The 26435-nt window shown below is 39.1% G+C and overlaps 1 protein-coding gene across 3 annotated transcripts; it reads left to right on the forward strand.

The window, feature by feature from the left end:
• The first annotated feature begins 799 nt into the window (after window positions 1–799).
• WDR44 (WD repeat domain 44) lies at window positions 800–24106 on the forward strand. 3 transcript variants are annotated; one of them, XM_015626230.3, is made up of 21 exons: window positions 810–924; window positions 3131–3184; window positions 7271–7304; window positions 9768–9842; window positions 10328–10958; window positions 11553–11683; window positions 11778–11870; window positions 12795–12931; window positions 13932–14015; window positions 14337–14443; window positions 15428–15579; window positions 16973–17111; window positions 17207–17271; window positions 18513–18626; window positions 19430–19552; window positions 20455–20646; window positions 20788–20889; window positions 21148–21263; window positions 21708–21835; window positions 22476–22607; window positions 23046–24106. In XM_015626230.3, exons 4-21 carry the CDS (start codon window positions 9771–9773, stop codon window positions 23138–23140), a joined length of 2613 nt encoding a protein of 870 aa, XP_015481716.1. In that variant the 5' UTR covers window positions 810–924; window positions 3131–3184; window positions 7271–7304; window positions 9768–9770; the 3' UTR covers window positions 23141–24106. The 3 variants fall into 3 exon arrangements, with proteins under 3 accessions (XP_033369972.1, XP_015481715.1, XP_015481716.1); XM_015626229.3 differs by lacking the exon at window positions 3131–3184 and having other exon boundaries at window positions 801–924; XM_033514081.1 differs by lacking the exons at window positions 3131–3184; window positions 23046–24106 and having other exon boundaries at window positions 800–924; window positions 22448–22554.
• The last annotated feature ends 2329 nt before the right edge of the window (window positions 24107–26435 follow it).

Below are 26435 nucleotides of genomic sequence, written 5' to 3' on the forward strand. Positions count from 1 at the left end.
TATATTGATTAAGTGTTTTGGCTCAGGAACAGGCACATATTGCTAAGCAAATATTAAAAGAAGTGCAGGTTTCAAGGGGAAGCCTCTTTCCCCTGGGAGTTACTGTTGATCACTCATAATTAGATGGGAGGCCAAAACTGACCAAAAGATTAGATGAAAATTTATGGAAGGAAAATATGATGAAAAACAAATAAGGAACCATATTATTTATTTCCTGCTGCCGGTTTCAAACATTCATTACAGAAATTAAGGAGAAAAAATGGTTTTTAAAAGTTCATGTCACTTTGTCTAGTAGACTATCTTAATTCTCTGATTGTGTCACAGAATCCTTCGGCTGGAAAAGACCCAGGGTCAGGCTCTTCTCCCAGGGAACCAGCAACAGGACAAGGGGACAAAGTCTTAAGCTGCGCCAGGGGAGGTTTAGGTCGGACGTTAGGAAGAATTTCTTCACAGAAGCGGCGATTACACCGAAAGGGGCTGCTGAAAGAGGTGGTGGAGCCACCGTACCTGGACGTGTTTAAGGAAAGACTGAACGTGGCACTCGGTGTCATGGTCTGCTAGACAAGGTGGTGTAGGGCCACAGGTCGGACTCGATGACCTCAGAGGTCTTTTCCAACCTGTTCGATACAGTGATTTTATCACCCGGTGGATCCGTACAGGCCGAGAGGCGGCGGCTCCCCCTCACCCCCTCACCGCGGCCGCCAGGGGGCGCTGCAGCACTCGGGGGGGAGCCCCTCCCTCCCGCCCCTCTCGCAGTTCCGCGCGGGCAGGGGCGGGGCCGGGCCGTCTCGCGATACCCGCGCGGCGCCGCCCGGCCCGCGGTGCCCGGAGGTGGCGGCCCGGCCCGGCCATGGCGTCCGACAGCGACACCGAGGAGTTCTACGATGCGCCCGAGGATGTGCATCCCGCGGGCTCCCCCGCGCCGTGAGTTCTCCCTGCCCTGCCATTCTTCCCTCCCTCCCTCTTTCTCTCAGCGCAGCCCCGCGGTCCCTGGGCAGCTCCCGGGGTGTGGGGGGGAAGCGGGGTCAGCGCGGGGCCGCGGCCCCTCCGGAGAGCTCGGGGTCCGCTCGGAGCGCGGAGGGTGAGGGGAACCGAGCGGGGCTCGCTCGGCGCTCGGGGTTGGTGCGGACGGCAGTGGCCGTGAGAGGATGAGATCATACCTGCCTTCCTGAGGCGGGAGCGGCTGTAGTGCTGGGAGGAGACGTGCGGAGATGGCATCGGGATCGACAGGAGTAATCCCTGAAATGCGATAAAAGTAACATTTTCTGAGGAAGGAAAAGCGAGCGAGCTTCGACAGCAACAGGCAGATGTTGCTGCGTGAAGAACAACTTCTGGTGTGCTCTGTGTTTAGTGGTATCTTTAATACGTTTAGTGTTTCTCATGGGGATTGGACTAGATTATCTCCAGAGGTGCCTTCCAACCCTAACAGATCCGTAATTCTGTGTCGCTTTGACGATTCTTGCCTTTAGCCAGTTGATTCCAGCTGTGAAGATTTACCAGCGTTTTGTGATGTAGATCCCAGTGATGCTGCTTCAGAACTACGCCTGACACCGTGGTGTTGGTGTCAGCCAAATTTGCTCCCTCTTGTAAATCTTTCTTTCTGGTTGAGTGCTGGACAGATTGTGGTTTATATCAGTTCTGTTTTTCATGTAGCCTGGACCAAACCTCTGCATTATTTAACTTGGTAGGATGAGGTTTCATATGGCTTGCTTATAGAGTAATAGATATGGATTGTGGGATCCATGCATTTGAAGATTTAATAATGGACTAAGGAGCTTGTTTTAAGCTGTGACTCAGTGGTCACTGAATGCCTACAAGAAGGGAAGCTAGATGTTTTCTCCTCACCTTCAGATACTGTATTAAAGTATTTTGGAACTTAGCTACTTATTTGTAGCCTGGTGAAAAGCACATCTTAGACTACAGTTCTGCAAGATGTGATAAAACAAATTAACAGTACTTATACTGAAAGGAGGTTTTTCTCCAACTGCTTACCTTCTTCTAGGAATAGCGATCAAACTCTTCTCTGGGTTGCATTAACTCAAACAGCTGAAAACTAGAAACAGCAAAAACTAGATAAAGGAGCTGGAATCTGTCGGGGCTGGGACAGGATAGGGTTGAAGGTAAGGGATTAGTGTGACTAGAGGCCACAGACAAGAAAGGGGAAGCAGATCATTTGGTAGAAGTGAGCTATTAAATCTGCCCAACTGCACATTTTGTCTAATACAGATAAATGCTGTGTCCCCTGGCCTTGCAGGTTTCCACTACCTCTATCTAAGCAGAACTTGAAAATACAAAATCACTCACTAGAAATTAAAGTGAAAGATGCTTTTAATTTCTCTAGTGCTCTTCCATAACCTGTATCAATCCATCATTGACTCGAGTCAATAGAATTTTGTGAGCCTGAGTCAAGTAAGGAGGTGACATCCATGAGCTTAGTTTGCAATACAGCTGCTGGTCTGTAATTCAGTCTGTTGTTGAATCTAACAATATGGACAGTATTTTCTCAAAATAAGCTTTGAGATTTCATAAGAGCTAATTTCACACATGCATTGGACACTTCTGGGAAGCAGGCTGATATATTATTTTGCATGTGTAATGATGTTGAGTTGGGGGTCACAAAAAAAAAATCAAGACCTTGTTGCAGGCAAGGTAACTGAAAACGAGTACATATTGCCCTCTGCAGTTTCAGATATTTCCTTCTGCATTCAGTGTTCTGATGATCAGTAAAATCAGTTGGGAATCCTTTTTGGCAGCAATAGTTTGCAGCAAAGCAGCATAGATATATTTGCCCTCATTAAAAATGTGAGGTTTGTAACTTCCTCCCTTTGTTCTATGTGGGAAAGTTCAATAGCTGCCGATAGAGAAACTCTGAAAGTGATGCCAAGTGTTCACGTCAGCTTGCTGACTTCTTTGCTGTTTATTTGTTTTATTAATTGTCTGGTCTGTAAGAGTGGAGTTTTCAAGTTGTATGAAGGCTCGCAATTCACACTGTTAAGTCATTAAATTACTGATGCTTGAGTCCCTCTCAAGGAAAGCATCATATCCTTATTCTTGAGTGCATCTGTAATTGGTGCTTTTTAAGAACTGATTAGCAGAAATTACAGAACCTGATGCAAAGTGTTTCTTTCAGATTAGAATGGTCTGAGGTAGTTCCTGGAGTAGCACTTCTGGAGTGATGACTAAGGTGAGGTTTGTTTGGAGATGTTTTGAGACTACTGTATCCCCTCTGGTGAGGCCTCTGTGCTCTCCTTTGCTCTAGATCTTGCCTTTTCCTTGTTATTCTGCTTTTTACAGGATGTATAGAGATATTCTGCTTTTGACAGGATGTGTAGAGAGTGTCCATCTGTTGGATAACTAAGTCCAAAGTAAAAAGGGATGGGTAGTGTGACAGCAGATGCCCCTATTTAACTTCTGTCATTTAACTGTTAAAGCAGTTGCTTTGACAACACTATAACCATGGAAAAATTTAGGAAAATATGCTGAAATGTAGAGGCCTGAACAGTCCCATGCAGGAGGATATCAGTTTTGAGAGAAGGAAAGTATGAAGTAAGGCACATGACAGATCTTCTATATTTTATTTATAGGAAAAGTGATCCACCCACTCTGAAATCAAGAACTCCAAACCTAATAGTTTGTACTTCATATGCCTAACAGTGGGGGACAAGTTTTTTTCTAGTTTGCTTGTATTCTAAAAATTGTTATGAGAAACCAAGTGAAAGAGATGGTGTAAGTAATGAGAAATGTCCTCTGGTACTTTTGTTTAAATTCTCGACTTGTAACTTCAGTAGTCCTTTGTTTTAGAAGTTGCCTTGATGCTTTTCCTGAAGAATCTAGTGTTCCTCTGTGTAGGAAGATGGGTAAGGTTGAGCCTCATTGACAGGTGGGAGATGCTTAGTACAACTTCTGTGTGTGTGTGTGTGTGTGTGTGTTTTAGTCAATGTGCAAAGCTGATCGTGGCAGCAAATGGATGGAGTGTGAAGTGTTGGTTGTGTTCAGGGCTGCAGATGCATTTCTGCACTCAGAGTCTGCTGAAGCTTCCACACAGGAGCTTCCGTAGGGCAGCCCAGAGCGTGCATTGCAGCCGTGAATCTGTAGGTTTGAAGGTGTGACTGCCGAGGAGAGCTGCAGCAGGAGTAATTACAGCTCGCAGGGCAGCCGCAGGTCAGAGGGAACGTTGTGTGCAGGACAGCGGTGAATGCAGTTCCTGCGCTGGCTGTTGAACCTGCATGTTCTGTACAGGGCACAGCTGCTTTGTGTGTGCTGCACACCCCTTCCCTTCTGCTTGCTAGCACACCTGTTGTATAACAATGTACATCCTCCCAGGAGGGCAGGCACTGTCGGTTTGGGATTTGCCCAAGGCCACTATTCACATTGTTTTTTTGTTTGATTGGCTGAATGTTTTGTTTTCTGTCACAAAACTTAACAACATGTTGAAAATGTGAAGCATGCTTCAAACAGGTGCTATGCTGGAGCTACCTGATAGTAGGAATGGGAGCTTCCTGTGGTCTGGTCACTATGAGGATGTATTTGATTGTGGGATAAACAATTTTAAAAAACGTTTCTTTGTGAGTTTATTTGACTTTCAGGCTAATCAGACATCTGTTTGTGCAGGTGAAATGGGATATTCCTTTGAATTGTGTTTAATCTTTGTAGATAACCTTGAAGCCTTCCTTTGTTAAACTGGTGTAAAAGTGGTATCATGTAAGATAATTTAGAAGTTACATGAAATGCAGTCTAGAAGATGTGTTGCTATCAGTTTATAAATCCCGCTTCTTAGTAAATGTCCATACAGATTAGTTTTTGCCTTATGTTTTCTGTGGCATATGTCAGTTTTCATGTGCTGCCAGACCTTTCAAAGCCAAATCAATATGTGATATTTGGGCTGATCTTATGTAAATATTTTCATACACTTTCGCCACTGAATATACGCTTTAAAAATGCAAGGATTTCATACACTGCAGGCAGAAAATTATGGGCTTAAAGTAAAACTGGGGTGTGGAGAAGGCTGTAAATTCAGGTGGTTGGGAGGACAAGATTATTCCAGAGTCATGTTGAACTACAAAAGATGTCAGTTCCTGAGCTGGCTGACTTTGTGTAAATGCAGTATCACATAAGCAGTGACTGCTCACATATCAGGGAGCAGTGGTGCTGACAGACACACAGCTCATGTCCTCTCAGGCAAGCCACTGAACTTACCTGGCTGTATTACAAACTGATCTGAAAGTGGGGGTTCTGCCGAACATTGTGGAAGCTTTGCAATATTTTAAAAGCATGTAAATTCCTTGGTAAAGCTTCTCCTTAATTGTGTGTGTGGGTTATGTCAAGCTATCAGCATGATGTTATATTCTACACCTGCGAGTTGTGTAACCCTTATTACTCAAGCACCTTTTTCCCAAGGTAGCTGAGTAGCCTGAGAGTGGAAAGTAACATCTGGTTTTGTTTGAGTGCGGATTTTCTGTAACACTAATTAGCTGAAGAAGTCTGAAACAGTAGCAGTGTCTTTTGAACCTCCTATTTTGTGTAACCAGCGTAGGAATGAATTGCCTGTAACAGAAGTGAGGGGCTAATTATTGGGAAGTGTCACAGTAGAAAACAGAAATATCTATTTACAGTTGAGGGGTTTGTCTTATTTAGGTTGTTGAGTCTAAGCAGTGTCTTGTAAAATAGGACCCTGGCTGAAGCCTAGGCATTAATGTCATAATTATAAATATATTTCATTGTTAAAGTCATCTCATGGATTTAATGAACTCTGACACATTTCTGCTACTCCTAAGGAAATCCAAGAATTGATAGTGTAAGTGAAACTGTTTCAGTAACCAGGAAACCCACACAGGCTGTGGCTTTTCCCAGCAATGCATTTTGTGAGACAAAAAATATTCTTGTTTTTCTGGGAAAAATATTAATTTTTTCTTTTCTTGCACTTCGGGGTAGAGCTTTCTAGGAGGATTATACATCAAAACAGTGTCACAGATATTGTGCACTTGAAGTTAATATTTGGACAGAATCATCTCAATGTAAATTTATGTTAAATTAGCTGCAATGATAGAACCAATCCACTGTACTCTGTTTACTTAGTTCTGCTTTATAAATGGGATCTTTGCTTTTCTGTGATTAAATGCTTCCAGTCGGTAAAGAGAAGAGCTGAAATTCTTAAAAAGAATATGGAAATAGTTGTGGGTTTTTTCAGGAAATATTGTTGCTTAAAACTACTTTGGAGGCAGGAGGGGCAAATGAGCCTGAGATCTCAATACTTGTCTATATCGCTTGGTGCCAGGTGATACTTGGGGTTCAGAGTGTCACTGATCTTGGTAGTCAGCTGGGATTTATGTGGAATGCAAGTAGTTCATTTGGGTAATAAGCTTTTAGGGAATTAATCTGCAACTTTGTGACTAACAAACTGATAAAATCATAGAACAATTCAGGGTGGAAGAAGCCTGGAAAAATCATCTGGTCCAACCTTTGCTTTATGTATCAGTAAGACTCTGTTGTCAGAGTAAGCAGTGTGACTCAATGTTAAATATCTTCCAGAACTCTGAAAGTCTTGTAGAAGATGTAAGTTCAGGATATAATAAGAGCTGACCATCCACTAATTGAATTGACTTGGCAAGAAGTAATTATTTGCTACCATTCCCCTGAGATAGCTTGTTCTTTCATGTAATTAGTGTTAGGAGAGGTGGTGTGTGAGTGGTTGCTATTGCAAAGTCACTGTGTGTATTTCAAAGTGTGTATTTTGGAAAACAGCGCACACCGGTTCCTTCCTGTTAAAATGTATTTTGTCTCTATTTATACCAAATGTCCTGCTTAGAAACAAGATCTTAGGTTTGCTACAGAGTCTGAAGGGCAGAGTGGCTGTGATAGTGCCAACTCTATGGATCAGGATTCGGGCACTTGGTTTGCAGAGTACTGGAGTGTTTGTGCTTCTGCTTTCTGAGAGTTTTTGTTTCTTTAAAGTCTACCCAATGCTTGGCATACACGTGCTAATTTTAAATTCTCTGTAATGCAAAATGTTTTTAGTTTTATACTTGGAATAACATTTTTTATTACAAAAGGGCAATAGGTGATTTCTAGAAGATTCTAGAGTTTGTAGAAGCTGTGGATCTGTGTGTGGTATAGAGTAGGGAACTTTTATAGAAGTGATGTGCAAAACATTCACTTCGTTGCTCATCTTAAGTTGTCAAGTATATACTTCCTGCAAAGGAAGGCTGTGTTATAAACTGTTTAAAACAAAGCTTACTGTCTTTGAAATCTAACTATCTTCTCTTTCTAACAGGTCACCAACAAAAGTTGGAACACATGTAGTAAAGGTGAGTTTCTTCTTAAAATCAGTCAAGTGCTTGTTGATGGACACAGGGTTGAGTATTTCCACCTAATGCAGATGTGCTACAATGCCCCTGACATCTGCACACAGAGGAAATGACAGACTTTCCTTGTTGTAGGTAGCAATTGTGCTTGTCTTGCAATTCCAGCTTTCCTTTTGTTTAGGGTATGTCACAGTGTCTTGAAGCTCATTTTATTCTGAAGATGTGTATGTGCAATTTAATTCAGCTGGATGTGGTTACTAAACTGCCCTCTTTCAAGTGATTTGTGAGTAGTAAGCAAGTCTCTACAGCCACCTGAGTTTTGGTCTTGATTTATATGAAATAGTTGATTGTGTTCTCTTCTGTCTCCAAAATAAGAAAGATCTTAATGTTTGTACTTCAGAAGCCTCCCCTCTAGGTTATGTGAAGATAAAACACTATATTTAGCTTAATGAGACAGCGTTGCCACTTCCCACGCAGGTAATTGGTATTCTGTGCATAGTGAGAGCGCAGCTGAATCCAGCACACAGTGAATAGGTGAGGAGCTGGAACCTTGTGCAAATAACACTCATTTCCTGGTCTCAGAAGGGCCAAAGGTGGTGCTGTACAACACTTCTGCCTAATGAAGGCTTGTAGTTTTGTCTGGAAAAGTGTTGGGAAATCCTAGTGAAGCTAATGTTTCTGAGCTGTCAGCAGTACTCTGCTCTCAATCGATAGTATTTTAACAGTGATACCATATCTAGCCATATCTCTTAAGGAACAGGGCCTTACCCCCCATTTTGTATTTTGTTTAATGTCCCTTTAATAATTAAGTATTACATGTGTAAGCCTTCCAAGCAATGTTATTTTATCATTCTCACTAAACTGTGCAATCAATGAACTTCAAAACTAACTTTAATGTCTTCATTATTTATTAGCTGTGAAGTTCTCTATGTTGCTATTAGATTTTTTAATTTTTTGAAGTATCTTCCTAAATCACTTGCTCGAAGCTAAATTTCTGAAGGTGGAAAAGTAGTAGCTTCTCTGCTTGGTATCATATCACTTCAGTCAATGTGTGACTAATGATATTGTTTGTCTTGGAATGGGTGAGAAATATTTCCTTAGTCCAAAGTTTAATAGGTGTGTGAGTTTAATGTCAACAGAATTGGAAATTAATATAATGGGCTTCTGTAGGCACTGATTACACTTAAGTATTTAAGTCATCATGTGTTTGAAGATAGGTTTTAGTAATAAAGCAAAGTAGAGCTTGCATTTAGATTAGAAACACTTTGTGGCAGGAGGGGGAGGGAGTGGAGAGGAAGGAAGAATTTTTCTATAATTGCTGCTGCTTTTGCACAGTATGCCATTTCTTTAGGTCAGAGCTCTCCAAGATGGATGTCAACAAGAGTTTGAGGCAGGGAGGAGTTTGAAATGTAATGTTAGGATGCTCTAAAGGTTCTGTTTAGCTGTCTGAGAGTCTAGACAAAGTCTAAGGAGAAATTTCTTAAATATCTGTACTAGACAGTCACCCTAAATAAAAAAAACAGGGACAAATGATAGAAAATACTCTGTTCTAGTTGGCTGTGCTTTGAGGGCTACTGGATCTCTGCCGATCCCTTCCGATGTCAAGGATTCTATCAGATTCCACTTTAGATATTGCTGATATATATGCTTATGGACAATGTGATGTTGTGGTTTTTCATTGGACTAGATGGTCTTTAAAGGTACTTTTCTTTCCTAACCCAAATTCTTTAGGATTCTAATAATTATTGTAGAAGAGAAGGTGTATGATGAAGTTCTTAGTGGTCTGTATCACCTTAGGTTAAAAGCAGGATACTATGGTATAAACTACTTGTGGTTCTGAACCTAAAATTTTGCAGGAATTGATTAAAATATTTACTCACAAATAGAATATTTCCAGTCCAGCTTATTTGGATTTTGGAAGGATCTGCATGAAGATGACTGATGGCTAAAATATCAATGTGCACTAGGAATAACTGTAGAATGTAAGATTCCATGTTAGAACCACAGAAGCATATTTGTGACCACTTGATAGAGCTGCCTGCCCTAATTTGGAAATTTCTAAATAGTTTCTGCTGTATGTGGCTGTTACACAGTTCTTGCATCCTTGCCTAAAAGCCGATAAACAAAAGAGAAAATACTTTAATATGGAATTTCCTTGCTGCAGATTATTACATGTGTTTGCTTTTCTGAACTTCATGCTGTCTTCAGTTTGATTTTAGTTGAGGTTGCAGCCTCTCGTATATAACTGCCTATTTTGTTGCATGGTGTGCAGCCTTTCTGTGCATGACTGTGGAATACTACTCATGTGTACTGAGCATTACTGTTTAAACATCTAACAGCAGTAATGTGTGAAAATATAGCAGATTTCTTGTCGTTTATGCTATTTAATTTGTTGGAGCTATATTTTTGTTAGATCATCTTACTGAAGAAGTTAGTACCCTTGTCTTACGACTTTTTCTTCTATAGGATATGGACAATAAACTACACAAAGCTGGAAATGAAACATTTGTACGAGAAATGAAACAAGATGATTCAAAAGAGGTTAGTTAAATATTACTTTGAGCTTCCAGCATCACACTAAAAATTTTATTTAATTTAATGATCATTATTCATTCTGAAACTACCATAGGTTAGAATTAGTTGTTAATGTTAATAAGAATGTTCATCTAAAGGGTAAAAATCAAAGTGTTCAAAAAACACATTTAGGCTTCACCAGTTTTGAATTATTTGTGTAATTTACAGAATCATATTTAGCAGTATATGAGAACTTTGTAGAGTGAACAGCTTTTGTTTCTAGCTTCCTCTCCAAGTATATTAAAGAAGACTGAAAATTAGTCACTTTGTTTTGTCTTTTGAATATGCCCATTTCTGCACCAAGGTTCTGTCATTTTAAACAAAATTAATCTTGTATATAAAACAGCTCTTCAGTGGAAGAGTTCCTGTGGGTGTTGTGCAGAATAACTGGTTTATGTACCCAGGAAGTGCCTGCTGGTAGCTGGTAGAATGGTTTTGTTTTGTTTCTCCAGATTATTGACAGTATTATAGAAGAAAGCCAGAAGGCCCAACAACTAGAGGATGAGTCTTTAGCTTCTAGAGAAAATGAATTGACTGTTCCAACTTCAGATGCTAATGCTTGGACTTCTGGAGCAGGTATCCTTAGTGATATCCCAGAAGTACTAGCTGCTAAAATACCATTACCAGAAGACACTAGAGAACCAGAGGATCAGAGTGTGTGTAAGGATGCTGAATTGGAATCTGGGAAGCTTTTGTTTAATACTGACCAACAGGAATCTCATAAACTAACAGAAGTAACAAATGCAACTGACCATAAAATGGATGAAACTGAAGCAAAAGGAGAAACCTCAAAAAAAGAGGATATAACAGACAAGAAAGAGGAAAATACTTTAGAAAAAGTGGCTTCAGATTTATCTACCAAAGACCTTTCTACAGCAGAAGAAATGCCCCCAGCAAAGCCACCAAGGCAGCTGACTGTAGAGCCTGACATAGTGGCGAGCACAAAGAAACCTGTTCCAGCCCGGCCCCCACCTCCCACAAATGTTCCTCCCCCAAGACCTCCCCCCTCCCCCTCGCCAGCCCCACCACCCCGGAAGAAAAAGAGTGAACTGGATTTTGAAGTACAAAAACCTGTTTTAGAAGGCAAGTATTCTAATTTAGATGGGTTTACTTATCTACAGGGTTACTATTTTTTGTGTTTTGAGTGAAGGATTATTCAGTCCTGTGATTTTACTTTAGTTGATGGGTAAAAAATCTTTTAACAATCTTAGCTTATTACAATGAATACCCTTCTGCTTTAGAAGTGTTCCTCATTCATAGACTATCTTGTAAAGTAAGACTTCCTACTAAAATAGCTGTAGCTATAGCAAGGAGAAGTTGACTCATCAATACATAAGCTAAAAAACAGTTACTTCAAATAAAATGTGTGTGGTCTGTATTTGCATAGAAATGCAAGTCAGAGTGTGGACTGAGGTGTTATGAAAATGAGTAGTCCTGGGTTACTACAGAAATGACTATTAAAAAGAAGTTAATGAAGCTTAAGAGGCCTAGGTGTAAAATCATGCCTGAACCTTCAACTGTATATGAAGTACATATAATTGTAAGTTAGATTTGGTGGTAGTTGATCATTAAGAAATACCAAACTGGTCAGAAAGGGTGTTCAGGCCTTTAACTGGTATTAGGATCTGATGCCTGTGGCAAGTGTTATGCTTTTCTTTCTAATAAATCGCTTTTCAGTTTCTCGAGACAGCTTCACAGCTGGTGGTCTTTTAACTTCAAGTTCGGTGACAGAGGGTGTGCCCAAAGATTCTCAGCCTTCCTTGGATTTGGCCAGTGCAACCAGTGGAGATAAAATTGTCACTGCACAGGTATTGGGAAATAGTTGTACATTTGATAACTAACATTTCCTATTGCTTCAGTGTTACAGTAGAGATAATGTAATCTATATCTGCACAATTTCAGGAAAACGGGAAAGCAGCTGACGGCCAAATAACAAATGAAGTACTTGGACCACAAAGACCCAGATCTAACTCTGGCAGAGAGCTCACAGATGAGGTATCAGTGGCTGTGGTTTGTACATGGTACACCTTTGTGCTTGCTTTCCCTGTGCATTAAACAAATTGTCGTAGTCACAGGTCACTCCTTGTTCTCTGAACCACTCCATGCTGTCACCACGAATGCAAATAGGAGTGATGGCACAGCTGACTTTGTCCACCAAAGAACTTTGTGTCCCCTGAGTCATGTGTGGCATTAGTCTTTGGAAGTGTGAGCTGTAACAGACCTGAAATGCCATCAAGTTTGTGTTGGTAGCTATGCAAACACCTTAAAGGATTTTCATGGGAGAGAACACCAGCAAACTTGGAATTTTGTCATGTGTCTAAAAGGGGAAGGAGTCAGCAAGAGGAAAATTATCTTCCTCATACTAAAAAATAGTTTATTCAGTTAATAATTCCACAAATCTTGATGATATTTGGCTTTTTCAAATTTTCATTTGTGTCTATCACTGTACAGCTTTTTTTAACTGTTCCTGAACCTATGTAAGCATTCATGAGATACTCCAAATAAACGTTTTCCTTTGGGGTGCTAATCAGTTCTAAATTCCTTTTCCCTCTGTATGGTAAGTTTGCCTTTGGCTAAACCTAAGATGCAGCAGCTGGAGTAGAAAAGGGAAGACTGCAATGTCTTTTAATTACATAATATGTTTGATATTGGCATGAAAGGCATCAGGCAGTGGTTGATGTCTCCCTAGCTGCATTTTTGATTTTTGAAATTGAAGCTTGTGATATGTAACTGTTCATCTTTGTCTAGTAGTTGATAATGCTTGCACTAACACACTAATTTGAACTTAGTCTTTGTAAATTAAATATATATTAAGCTACAGAACTTCTCATTAAGTAATTTGTAAGTTTTGATGATTTCTGTTTTGCTTTAGGTTTTCAAGTCTAATCAAGTTCTCTTCATTACACATTTTTTTCATAGGAGATTCTAGCAAGTGTAATGATAAAAAACCTTGATACAGGTGAAGAAATACCTCTAAGTTTGGCAGAAGAAAAGTTACCAACAGGCATTAATCCTCTGACTTTGCATATCATGAGGAGAACTAAAGAATACGTCAGGTATGAATCATGAGAACTTTCAGCTCATAAGATGCTGTTGCTCTCACAGTTTTTGCATAAATGGAAGCTGCTCATGTGCAGGTAAAAAGAGCCCAAATCCATCTGTCTGACTAATCTGAGCTAATTCCCAGTTCTCAATGAACCAGGCTCCTTATTGATTTCTCTCAATTTAACTAAAAGTTATTGCTGGAACTTGACAAGCAAGTACATCTGAAAACCCACTGATCTCCAGTTAGCCTTTGGTGTACTAAATGTCACTTCTGTGCTGAATTAAACAGTTTACATTCAAGTACTGGATGTTCATGCCACCACCTCCTGTACCTTTTTCAGTGTTTCGTAGGAGACTGTTCTCTGAATATCTGTTGTCATTAGTACAGCTGACTGCTTTTAGGTTTACCTGTTCTTAATAGAGCTTTAGATGCTTCTAATATGTAAAATGGAGTCTTTTTACAATCTTTGATAGAAAAAGACACATGCTTAATGATCAGACAATTGTGTCAGTCTAGATATTCTTTTCAAAGGCCTATATGAATTTATACATCAGACAATTTCTAGGTTTTTTGCATTGGTATATTATTGAAAAGCTTACTTCTCTAGAACTCTTTTGTGAAAAAAAACTTCTATTTCAGAATTAACAGCTGTTTATTTGATCTTTGGAAAGCAAGATATGAGAACAAAGTGGCATGTTACCAGTTCCTAGTAATTTAATGTATTTTGTCTGCTCTTAGCTTTTGAAGTGTCACTATAAGATTAAGCTGGAAATTTGTGGCAGGGAGTTATATATCTGTGGCACCTGCAGAGTGTATGCAGCTTTAGTATCAAGATGCCTAAGAGCTTAAAGACCTGTTTATTATGTGATTAAAATAATGTCCGTGTTTTTTCAATGTGTTACATAGTGGAATAAAGATGGATGCTAAAGTGCAGAGCCTACTTAATAATGTTTCACTCAATTTAGATTCATTATGATATCCCATTAAACAGTCACTTCTGTATTTCCTAGTAATGATGCAGCACAGTCTGATGATGAAGACAAAATGCAGACACAGCAAACTGACACCGATGGAGGGAGGTTAAAACAGAAAACGTAAGATGCTGTTTTACTTTTTTTCCTTTCTGTAGAAAGAAAAAACAGATTTTATTTTTCTAAGCTGAAGCTTCCCTTCTGACTACTGAACCAGTTACCTTTTGAGTAATCACTTTACAAGTGATACCTGATTTTACATAAGCCTGTAGCTCTGTGGTTGAACTGAAGATTGCATGACTGCTGCCAAATTTGCTGCTTATTTTAAGAAGCGGTAATAAAAGAAGATAAGATTGCATTTAAAATCAAAATTATTGATTCATAGTAGCAAAAAAATGAGAATTTTCCATTATTATGTGTTGAAAAAGTGCCTTTGCTTTTAAGGACTCAACTGAAAAAGTTCCTTGGCAAATCTGTAAAGAAAGCAAAGCACCTTGCTGAAGAATATGGTGAACGTGCTGTAAATAAGGTTAAGAGTGTTCGAGATGAAGGTAAGTGGCACTTAATCCTTTTTTTTTTTCTTTAATAGGATAGTCAGTTTATCCTTGCACTTTTAGGAATCAAAGCTAGCAGAGGAACATACACTGCTGCATTCTACCACTGTTCTACAGTTGGTGATACGATTTTTTTAGAGTTAAACTTCGTAGCTTAGTAGGTATTTTGAGATGACCAGGTTACAAGGATAAATTCTTGTAAAGTAATAGTTGAGAGACCTTGTCAACTACACTAGCTTAATACTCTGATTTTTTGTTGTGCTGTTAGAAAGAAGTTTTGATATCAAAATGTAAACATTTTTGGAAAGTTATTCCAGCAAAGGTAGAAGTGGGAATAATCTTCATTACTTTAGTAAGTCATATTTTCTGGCAACCAGTGACACAATTAGAATTCTCATATATCAGATATCTCAGATATCTTATTAGATTCAGCTACAATTGAATTCTCTCATTCTTGTTTGATCAGTTTATCTTTCAGACAGACTTCTAGTGCTGCAGCAAGCTGGTGTAACCACAGCCTGAGATAAGTGACATGGAACTGCTGTACTTCAGTGTCTTGTGTTGCCACTGGCTGTTGGTCACAGTTCTTTCACAATTCTTACACTTCCAGGGCAAATCACCAGGCCATTGCAGTGTACTGAGGGAGAAGAAACCAATAGACTCATTTTCAGCACACATTAAACTGAGAGAAACCACTTAGTGTAGGATCTACTGAATGCAAGACAGGTGCCAAGAAAGGGGCAGAACAAAAATTGATAGCAATTCTTATTTTCAGTGTTCAGTATTTGGATTTGCTGTAGCCTAAAATTAATGCAGATGTATTTTTAGATATTGATGCAATACTGCTCTTATTATTTTGCTTTAAGATCTTCAAATTACCTGTAGAAATTGTCTAATTCAAGACTAATCTGCTACCAGAAAGCTTACTAATAGATTAAATGGATGCTGCAATATGTAGTGCTGAATTTGTATTCCTCTTAGTCTTTCACACAGATCAAGATGATCCCTCTTCCAGTGATGATGAAGGGATGCCCTATACAAGACCAGTTAAGTTCAAAGCAGCACATGGCTTCAAGGGACCTTATGATTTTGAACAAATTAAAGTTGTTCAGGATCTCAGTGGAGAGCATATGGTAGGTCTCAAATTCCAGCTGTGGTTTTGCTGAATCTGTTCAGCCTGAGATTCAACTTTTCATTTTCATCTACTTGCTGACCTCCAAAAATGACTGTGAGGTTTATTCTCCATGAAAAGCCTCATTCTGGAAAATAATAGTCTGGCACAAAAATGAAAATGTGGCTGGTTTGACCAGATATTCAGGGGGTAAAACTCGTGTAGATTCCCAGGGATTCTGTGGAGCTGTCCTTTGAAGAGTTATGGCATCAGTGGTATTTTTTTGGTATTTTTTGGTTCCTGCAGTTACAACTTTAGGCTGAAATAGGCTCTTTTCCACTACCAGAGCTGAGCACAGAGCAGCAAGCTTGACCTGCTCAGCAGTAAATAAATTAGGCTATTAGACAGATGAACACAAGTATTGAACAGAAATGCGTAATAGGTTTTGGAGGCAAAAGTCAGGAGAGGTTAATGGAGCATGTGGATCAGAATGATAAGGTGGGGAGAAACCAGAATAGGATATTTGCAGATGACTGTTGCAAATCAGGCAGAAAAGCTACCTGTCCATCACTGTTAGAAGTGTGCATGCTTCCCTATGGAGTCTGGAATACATTCTAGTATTCCAGATTTCCCAAAGTTCTGCTTACAGCAGCTGTCTGATATTTGAAGTAATCCCTCATCTCTTTAAGTGTTGGGCTGAGGGTAATGACCTACAGCAGTCAATGACCAGAGATTCCAAGCTTGTCATCCACAACTGATGAACTTCATTTTGCTGGTCATCTGTGTTAGTTTGACTTCTTAAACCTAGGAAATTCCTCCAAATTGGTGGAGTCAAATGCCTAGTAGCTCTTTATTCAGTAGCAAGAGGGAATGGGATACTGCTTGTGTGGTTATGTTTTATTGACTAGTAACTCTTTGGACTTCGCAATGGAGAAATAATTGTTATCATCAGAGGCTTTGCAAAACCTTCATGCCAATTATGAACATAACAAATACATGTAGTATCCATTTTCCTTGCCAGTTGGTGTAACCAATCACAGTTTCTACTTCAAAAAAAAGTGTGCAAACCTCAAGTGCAGCTACAAGTACTTGTCAGTACTACAAAACAAACAGGAGGTTCTGAGTCCCTCAGACAGTTGTATGAGTCTTATGTGGAATTCTGTGGTAGTGCTGACCTCCTGTAACTCCTCTCTTGCAATCAGCTGCCCTGTGGGCTTTTTGTTTCAAACTGATTTTCACATGTGTTGCACAATTCACCAGTCTTAACAATTACTTATCACTGCTTTGATCTAGAGTTTATTTTACTTGTGGTATCTTGTGTACATCTAAAATCTTGTCAGTTGATGTAGAAAGTCTTTTTGGTATGCAGAAAAGCACTTTTTGTGACTAAAACAATCATCTCTTTATTTTGACAGGGTGCTGTTTGGACAATGAAATTCTCTCACTGTGGTCGATTACTGGCATCTGCAGGGCAGGACAATGTAGTAAGGATATGGGTTTTGAAGAATGCCTTTGACTATTTCAATAACATGCGCATGAAGTACAACACAGAAGGTATCTCTCTATGCATGGCTAGAGCTCTGAAACAGCAGAAATTCTGGCTGTTTGGGAACTTGATATTGACCATGGTGTTTCTGTCTGTGTTCCAGGCCGTGTCTCCCCTTCTCCCTCTCAAGAGAGTTTGAATTCTTCCAAGTCTGACACCGATGCAGGGGTAGGTACACAAGGTATTGGGAAGTAAGAGATGGTCTGGTTTGTAGTGCCAGATCATCATTGTTGCTTTATCCAAGCACACATTAAGGAGCTCCTGGCTTGTCTTTTTATCAAACTGTCATATCAATAGATATCAAATCAAATACCTTAGCCCCATGTACAAGGGGTGCAAGCAAGGAAGCCCATCATTGAATTTAAAGCATTACAAAATCTGCATAGCTGTGCTGTGGCCTCCTGCCAGAGGAGATTGCTAAGTGAATTGCTATGGGGAAAAACCCTACATTGAATTTCCTGTCTTATTGTTTTAACTCTTACTATTACTTGTGGTTAATGTCTGACTAGATGTTTTTTCTGAGGAAGGCCAAAGTGAGCAGTGGAATTCTCAGAAGCATAATGATACTTGACATATTTAAATTTTTCACATCTGTGTAGAAAAGGAACATGACTGAAGAAAAGTATTCAGACACTCTTACTTGTAGAGTTTCCAGATACTGTAGTAAACTTTGTCATTAAAATTAATGTATTTAAGGTGGTTTTTTTTTCTGGTTTTGGCTTCCAGTAGTGTAAGAAGCAAATGACAAAATCAGGGTTTAAGTGAAGATCTTGGCAGTAGTGTTATTTAGTGTGTATTGTTTTGGCAGAGAGGGAAGCAGGGAGGCCAGCAATCATTCTTTATCTCATGTAAATGAGTGGGCTTGCTGAGCCACACACACCAGAGATGTTGTTTTTAGTGGTTGGGTTTTTCTCGCTTTGTGTTGGGTTTATTTTCCTGGAGAAGTTTTGTATAGGAACTTATAGGGCTTTTTTGAGTTACTATTTTACACCTGTTAATTCTGAACTGGTCTCTTACTAGGCCGTTTTCACTCATGATATGCACTAGAAATTTGGAAACCTGAACTCACAATTTATAATCTGAAGTGGAACACAGTTTTTAAGGTTGATATGCTTTGTTCCAAGAGCTTATCTTCAGGTGTTTGCTTAAATTCCTGTCAAACTGATCCCACTGAATAAGAGCTGAAAAATGGAAAGTTTAGAACTTCTTAATTTTGCAATTTCAGGATGATAATTCACAGCCCATTGTACTTGACATTTACTTTGGTTTATTAGTGCAATGTTGTTTATTTTAAAGTAGTAAGAGTTGTTCAAATTATTATTGTCCTTATACTTTTTTAGTCAGTAAATGCCTTATTGTTAATTTTTCCAACTAATATTTGGTAATATTTCTGTACATTTCTCTGATAGATTTGCAGTGGAGTTGATGAAGACCCAGATGATAAAAATGCCCCATTTCGTCAACGACCATTTTGCAAATACAAAGGCCACACAGCAGATCTTCTTGATCTTTCCTGGTCTAAAGTAAGGCACCTTAATACAAGTTTATGCAGTTCTTCTGTCTTTTCCTTGTTTTCTATTGTCAGTTGCCACTGGAACCATACATCTAAACATACATCTAGTATGAAATGATCCTTGAACTTAAGAGAAGTTCGTAAAGGCAACATTTATTCTAGTTGAAATACTTGAAATAAAATGAGCAACCCTCTTGTGCTTGTGTAATTAAGAGTAGTCATAAAAAGAACCAAACAAGCCAGTAACAATTACAGTTGTGTATTGAGTAATGAAAGTAAATTATTTAGAGTGGGTGGATTTGCTGTTGAGCTGTGTGGTTTCTTGTCTTTTCTTTTGACATGCTTTTCTTGTCTTCAGCATGCTTTGCTTTTTGTGCAAAGGGAAGTTGTGAAGTTGCTGAATACATACATCTGTTTTACAATTAGAGAATTACCTTGTTTCACATCACACTTATTCAGATAATTCTCCACATGGGAATGCAGTTGTACTTTTAGGAACACAGTCTGGTTGAAGCATCTCAGGCATCTCTGAAGTCTGTCGTGCCATTTCTTCTCTGAATACTTTAACTATATTCCAAGTATTCATTTTCACTAAGATTCTTCCAGAAAATTTTATGTGACTAAGGGTCAGTGTACAGCTCTTAAGGAAAGCACTAATCAGCAATGGTAATTTGGATAAACCTTTTTATCTGAAAAAACTAAAATGCTGAATTTCATGGCAGCATAGAAGTTGGTAAGACTGCCAATCAAATTGCTTCTGTATTTCCAGTTACTTTCATGTCTGTTAATAACTGGAATTCTCTTGTTTCACAGAATTACTTCTTGCTTTCTTCTTCTATGGATAAAACAGTCAGATTATGGCACATATCAAGAAGAGAATGTCTTTGCTGTTTCCAGCATATAGACTTTGTCACTGCCATAGCTTTCCATCCAAGGGTAAGTGTAACTGCCCTCTTACTTCTAGAGAGGTAGAATTTAAAACTACAATATTCCACTCCCTTTTTTTTCTTAATTAAAAAAATAAAATGATTGAGTAATAGTTTGTGCACTTCAGAAATCTGCCTCCTGGATAATGTTCCAGAACTTTGTGTTCATCTTCACTGAACTTCACCGGGACTGTTGTTGGGGTTTAACTGTGTGTAAATGAAGTAGAAAGTGAACTGTCTGTTGGCTGTACCATCACAGCTGGTATAGTGTAGAGAAACATCGTGAAAAATTAGAATTTCCAGTGAGGGATATTGTGATTAAATATTTGTGGGAAAAAATCATAATGAGATTGAACAGATTGTCCAGAGACCACAGAATCCATGAAAATTTTTAAAACTTGACAGAATATAACCCACTACAGACTGATCAAACTTTTGGAACTGTCTGTGCTACAAGCAGGGGAGGTGGATCAGAGGCCTCCAAGATTACTTTCAGCTTATTTTTATAATTTTTTTAAAATACTGTAATCCAGCTTCCTATTATTAATAAAACTCAAGTGGAAGAACAGTGTTTGTCAGTATTCCCTGAACATACAGAACTGGTAGGTGCATGGGAAACTGAAAAGAGCTTTCAGCTCCTGGCAAGGTGAGTGTTGAGCAGGTAGAAAAACCTGTGCTAACAGTGAGCAATTTCCTAACCTGAGGTATAACTGCATGTGTCTAATCTTGTCAAAAACCTGTAAGAATTTGAATTCTGTTTGCCACAAATTTCTTAAACATTATGATCAGCTCATCTGAGCGCTCTTATTTGGGAAATCCTGTAGAGAAGCTGTTTGGAAATGGGGTGGGAAGGTTCTAAGGAAGGCAGAGACATACTTGTAGCACAAGTGGAGACCTTGTGTGTGTTCTCAGGATGACAGGTACTTCTTAAGTGGTTCATTGGATGGAAAACTCCGACTCTGGAACATTCCTGACAAAAAAGTGGCATTATGGAATGAAGTAGATGGGCAGACAAAGTTGATTACAGCTGCCAACTTCTGTCAGAATGGCAAATATGCAGTCATAGGCACCTACGATGGAAGATGCATCTTTTATGACACAGAGGTAAAACTTTGAGACTGGATTTTTTTATGTTAAACAACACATTTCAAAGTCATGGCTATTTAAACACCAAAACTTGTTAGAGCTTGAAGCATGTTTTTACACAATTGTTTCAAATTGGGACTTGTTTTGATATCTTTGCAGCACTTGAAGTACCACACACAAATACATGTGCGTTCTACCAGAGGTCGAAATAGAGTTGGAAGAAAAATAACTGGCATTGAACCTTTGCCAGGAGAAAATAAGGTACTGTCTTTCAGTGCAGCTTTGGCCCAGTACTGAATTCTGATATTTATATCTAATCCTTAGTAAGTTTGTGCCAAATCTTTTAACACTACTAAAATGAGCCTTACTCTTTGCTGATTTAGGCTAATACAGTACTAAATAGTGGTAAAATAGAGAAGATATTCTTTTAATGACATTGTGCTCTGATTAATGTGCAGGTGAAAAAATAGTTGGGTGGCTAATTGTTTCCACTCCTAAATTAAGTTATTTCTTTTCTAGATATTAGTGACATCAAATGATTCCAGAATCAGGTTGTATGACCTAAGAGATTTGTCTCTATCTATGAAGTACAAAGGTTATGTCAACAGCAGCAGCCAAATCAAAGCCAGCTTTAGGTAAGATAGTATTGAAACAATGGAGTTGCTGGATTTGGGAAATGCTGTGGCAGAAGCACAGAGAGTTTTGTTTAAATAATCTATATTGGCATGAAACTGAGGCTCAGAATGCAAAGGTAGAAAAAGGCTGTGATCAAGAGTGATGAGCTGGGGGCTCCTGTGGGTGAGTGAATGCGGTTGCATCCTGTGGACAGTATGATGTGTGCCATTACTATTGCTGTGAGTGCAGAGGTTGCACTATTGCTGTGCTAGAACTGAGGTTGGAAATTGCATTGAGAGATCATCTTGCACAGTCCCCCTGCTCCAGATGAATTTCCCAGATTAAATCATTCCTACTTACTGGGCTGTAGCCCAGTTAGTGTCAGAGTTTACAGATGCAGAGCTACTGTAATGCATGCTTGAACAGGTAAGAAAAGTAATGTTTTTCCTGCTTTGAATCTTTAGCCATGACTTTACCTACATTGTAAGTGGTTCAGAAGATAAATATGTCTACATTTGGAGTACATACCATGACCTGAGCAAGTTTACATCTGTAAGAAGAGACCGAAATGATTTCTGGGAAGGCATTAAAGGTAAAAATCAGCTTTTTATCTTTGTTTTATTGAAACTCATGTAATTTGAAAATTGAAGTATTTTATTTGCTATTCATTTAGTGTGAACAAATTCTTAGCAGAATGCATGGTCACTGGGGGCCTGGCAGGAATCCTTGCTCACAGGAGACTTTCTCTGGAATGGCAAGAGACAGAGTAGCTTAGAGTTTGTCCAGCTTCAGTAAGAGATTTGGAATTAATGTCATGTTTTGCTGGCTGATTGTGGAAATCAAACTAATTATCAACCCATAATCCTTTATGGAAAAGTGACTTTTTAAAACAAATGCAAGCTTTTTCTCATTCATAGCAGGCTAAAAACATAAACAGCAGCATAAAAGAGCAGCTCTTTCATCTGCTCCACATACACAGAGTTTTTGGGAAATGTGGGCCATGGTTTTATCAAATGTGTTTTGGACCTCTTGCCAGTTAGTTTTGAGCACTTAGACCTTCTTCTGTAATCCCTAAGATTATAGAATAATGACAGTTGTTCCTTGAATTCTGAGTTTACCTGATGCCACTAGCTCTGAGAATCTTGTATATTTACTAGAACTTATTCCTGCTATTCTTGTAAAACTAACAAATTCTTGAAACAAGGTAATCAAATTGGATTGTCTTTCTGAAGCGCACAATGCAGTCGTCACCTCTGCAATCTTTGCTCCAAATCCTGGTTTGATGGTGTCACTGGAAACTTCTGAAAAGCAAGAAGCTGAAAGTAAAGGAGAAGATTGTGAGATATCAGACACCATACCCTCTGGTAGGTGTTTAAGATGAACTCTGCTTGGTACCATGGTATGAGCAGGAAAATATTAGCAATACTTTCAATCTGGGTGGGGGTTTCTTGAGAAGAAAAGTCCTTTCAGTGGCATGGATATATATTCCAACTTAGCATTCCTCCTTGAACATTTTGGCAGCTGCTGCATTCTTAAAAGATGAGGATGTGAGATGAGAGGAGTTGCCATCCTAAGTACTTTAGGATTATTTCTTTTACATTGGAGCTGTTGGGAGGTAGAGCTGCACTAACCATTAATGGAAAGGTTTCTTTCTGAGAAATGCAATGTTTCTTGGAATATTGGCTAGAAATTAGGAATATGATAAAAGAAGGGTATCACAGTGATGTCATTATTTTAATAAGAGTGTGATTTTTATATATGTGTTTTTAATGAACTAACAGTTTATTCTTTTTCCCGTTAAGGAGCTCTGAAGACAGATCACACAGAAGTGCTTTTATCAGCTGACTTTACTGGAGCAATTAAAGTCTTCATAAACAAAAAGAAATATGTATCTTAGTTGGTTTGTAACTGACAGCATAAAGCTATGGTACTGTGGGATTAAAATTCCATAAATAATGCAGGCAAAAGCAAAGTATCTAATATAATAATGTTACAGGCTGATTTATTTTTAAATCTTTATTTTAAGGCTACTCAAATATTGGATCCTTGGAAAGCAGTGTGCCTATTAACACCTGGGCTTGTAGGATAGAAAGGAATGTGTAAGAATAATCCTGCCAAACATTAGACTAAACTTTCTACAAATTTTGCAGTGTCATTGTGAACCTGCACAGGTTTCTACACAAAACTGTGTTTGCACATGTGTGTGCCTTTATTGAAGCACGAATTGGAACCTGCATCAAAAGCATTTTAGTGGTGCTTGTGGCCACTAGATGTCAGGAACCGGGGTGAGAAGGGAAGGCTGGAAAAATGCTGAATAATGTAGTCTGATCTTTGCACAAAATTCCATTTGAGAAAGATCTTGAATTTGTAGTAGCTAATATTCAGTTTTAAGTTATGCAAGTTTTTGATGGGTCAACAAACATGTGTAAATGTTTTTATAAATTTCTCAACTTCAGGACGTGGAAATTTTTTTGTTGTCTTTTAATTGTTGTGGACTTTAGATTCCTTTCTTATATATAATTTTTTGCACACTGGAGCACAATACTTGTGTAAAGAATTCTCTCATTCCGTGTTCACGGGCACCAGGATATATTCACCTTCCAGATAAAATTAAGCTGCATTAGAAAGTTCTTATATTTTACAACTATGTAAAATAAACTGTTTACATTTTTTAAGCATTGTAGCTTAAAGTTATAAGTTCTTCTTGTTTGTTTAGTGCCACTGAATTTTGAAAGTCTTTGTAAATATTCATATAAAACACCTATGAAGTAACATTCTGGGTATCATAGCCCATGAAATGTTATTGATGGTCAAATGTTTCAGAGAACAAATGTATCATTAAACTTGGTCACACACTTGGAAATTGTTGCTTCTTTGCCCTTTTGATTTGTTAATTTGCCTTTTGTCTAAAGTAGTTTTGACCTGTTTCTGAGATCATTGATCCTGCAGGTGCTTGTTACCTTCCGAGTTCTACTTTTCCTGATCTTGTCACACCTTTATTTCTGAAAGAATGGGGAATGGAGTACTGCAACTGGGTATTAAGCAGAAATAAGAGTAATTATATGATTGTTTAGCATGAGGAGGGCACTTCAAAAGTGTGCACAGAATCCTCTACTTCCCATTAGTGGAAGAATGAAGACATGGAAAGGCAGGAAGCAAGTCTCACCTTTTGATTCTTTTCTACTCAGGTGAATTTGGCTATGGCTTTGTATAGAATTGTCTTGGACAAGGAAGGCAGTGGCAAGGGGTTTATCATCTGTCAAAATAGGTACAAGAATTCTACGCACATTATATAAAATTATCTTCAGTTAACACAGTTGGGTGAGTTTGACTCAGAACTGAAAATACCTGCATGGATGAAACAAGCTGAATTCTCACAAGGTTCTTTTGTTACTTTGAGCTCCACTGAACTGACAGAAGTGGGGAGGTGGTAAAAGAAGACATTTGGCTTGTAACTCCAAAAACCAGTTTCTATAATAACTGCCATGTTTGTGTAGAAGACTGTAACTGACTGAGATTTCCATGAGCTGTTCCCAGACACTTCTAGGGTTTGTTATCGACGTTCTACATATTTATTGACTCATACAAGTTAAGAAGCTGCTTTGTACAATACAAATGCCATCACTTTGCTCACAGGTACCTTAACTCCAGAGTCTTGGCACATTGTGGCCTTCCTGTCTGGAACTAGAAGTCTGGACTGGAGGAAGAGGCATGTAGGTTTAGCACTGGGGATTTGGGGTATGGTTTTTTTGTGCGTGTGTGCTGCTCTTCCATTCCTGCTTTTCCCATATTGCAGTTAAAATAGTAAATGCAAAAAATAGGGATGTAATAGGAGAAGGCAGCTCTTATTAGCTGCTAAGAAATACACAGAAGATGGGTCGAGCCCAGCTTTGACTGAAGACTTGGCTGCTGTCAACATGGAGTGTTGGAGGTACGTGTGGGGCTAAGTGGACTTGGGAAGGGGTTCCTGCAGCATGAATTGCCTGCGTTTTGGCAGTTGTTTTACATGTTCTGTGCAAAGTGTCCTCTGTAACCTCTTAATCATCTGAAGGGTTTTGGTTTTTTCTTTCAACAGTGACTACTTTGGAGATACAAGTTGAACTGTTAGTTTTGTTGCATATTCACTGCCAGAAACTCTATTAAGATGTGTTTGGACCTGTTAAGTACTAATGGGATCATTAAAAAAGGGTTATTGTTTTCATTATCCAGGCAGTAAACAAAGCTGATCTTGAGGAAGATTGACTTCCATTTACCTTGATATTTAGCTTTTTAGCACTCACAGTTCTGCTGTTCCCCTGCATTGATGTAGTGCTCTTAATGCTTTTTCCCCAGTTGAACTGTTTTGCTCATTTCTGATGGTTCAGAAATCAGTGCCTCTTTCCCTCTCATTCCAAAAGTTGTGTAAGTTAAGTTCCAGTTCTGAGTGGTGCTGTGTCCATTCCTGTCTGATCTTGGCTGGGTCTGGAGGCTTCTCTGGTACCTTACACGCTGCATTCTGCTTTTGTCCGCAGCCTCCAAGTTCTCCTTGCAGGTAAATGTTACATTGCAGGTAAATGTCAGTTCCTCTGCTGAGCCTGTTGGGTTCTGCCAAGTGCCTTCACTGTCTGTACATCAGGGACGGCCCTTGCACTGCAGTGACATTCCTGGCTGGAGCACAAGCACAGCACGGATGGAGATATAAAACACTTCCCTTTGTGCAGGAGGGCTCCTCTCTCTGGAGTGTTTTTTCCAGGGGCCTACTTAACAACTTCTGTTAAAAAATCAAAAGGTTGATATTCATGTCATCAAAATTCTGCTTACAGAACATGATTTAGAATTCCCAGGAGGCAAAGTGTGGAATTGCCATTGCAGAGGGACCTTGGTGCAGGAAATGTGAATTAACCCTGTCATTCCCCAGGAACCAATAAAATGAGCTGAATGGCATGTCACAGATCTTCAGCACCTCATTTCTGCTGTAGCTGGCTCCTGGCAGCTGGTTCTGGCAGTGAGTGGCTGTGGGTGGAAACAAAGCTTTGTCTCTGCTACCTTTGTCTCTTTCAGAGCTGGGCACCAAGCCCAGTGCATGTACAGAGGGACAAAAACAACAGATCGAGTGGCTGAATCATGCTAAAATTTGATTTCTAGATGTTACACAAGTCATGTTTTCTGAAGTTGAAAATGCGAGGGATGTCTTTTTTCTTTTGGTTGGTGAG

The sequence above is a fragment of the Parus major genome, chromosome 4A (genome assembly GCF_001522545.3).
Source record: "Parus major isolate Abel chromosome 4A, Parus_major1.1, whole genome shotgun sequence".
Lineage (NCBI taxonomy): Eukaryota > Metazoa > Chordata > Aves > Passeriformes > Paridae > Parus > Parus major.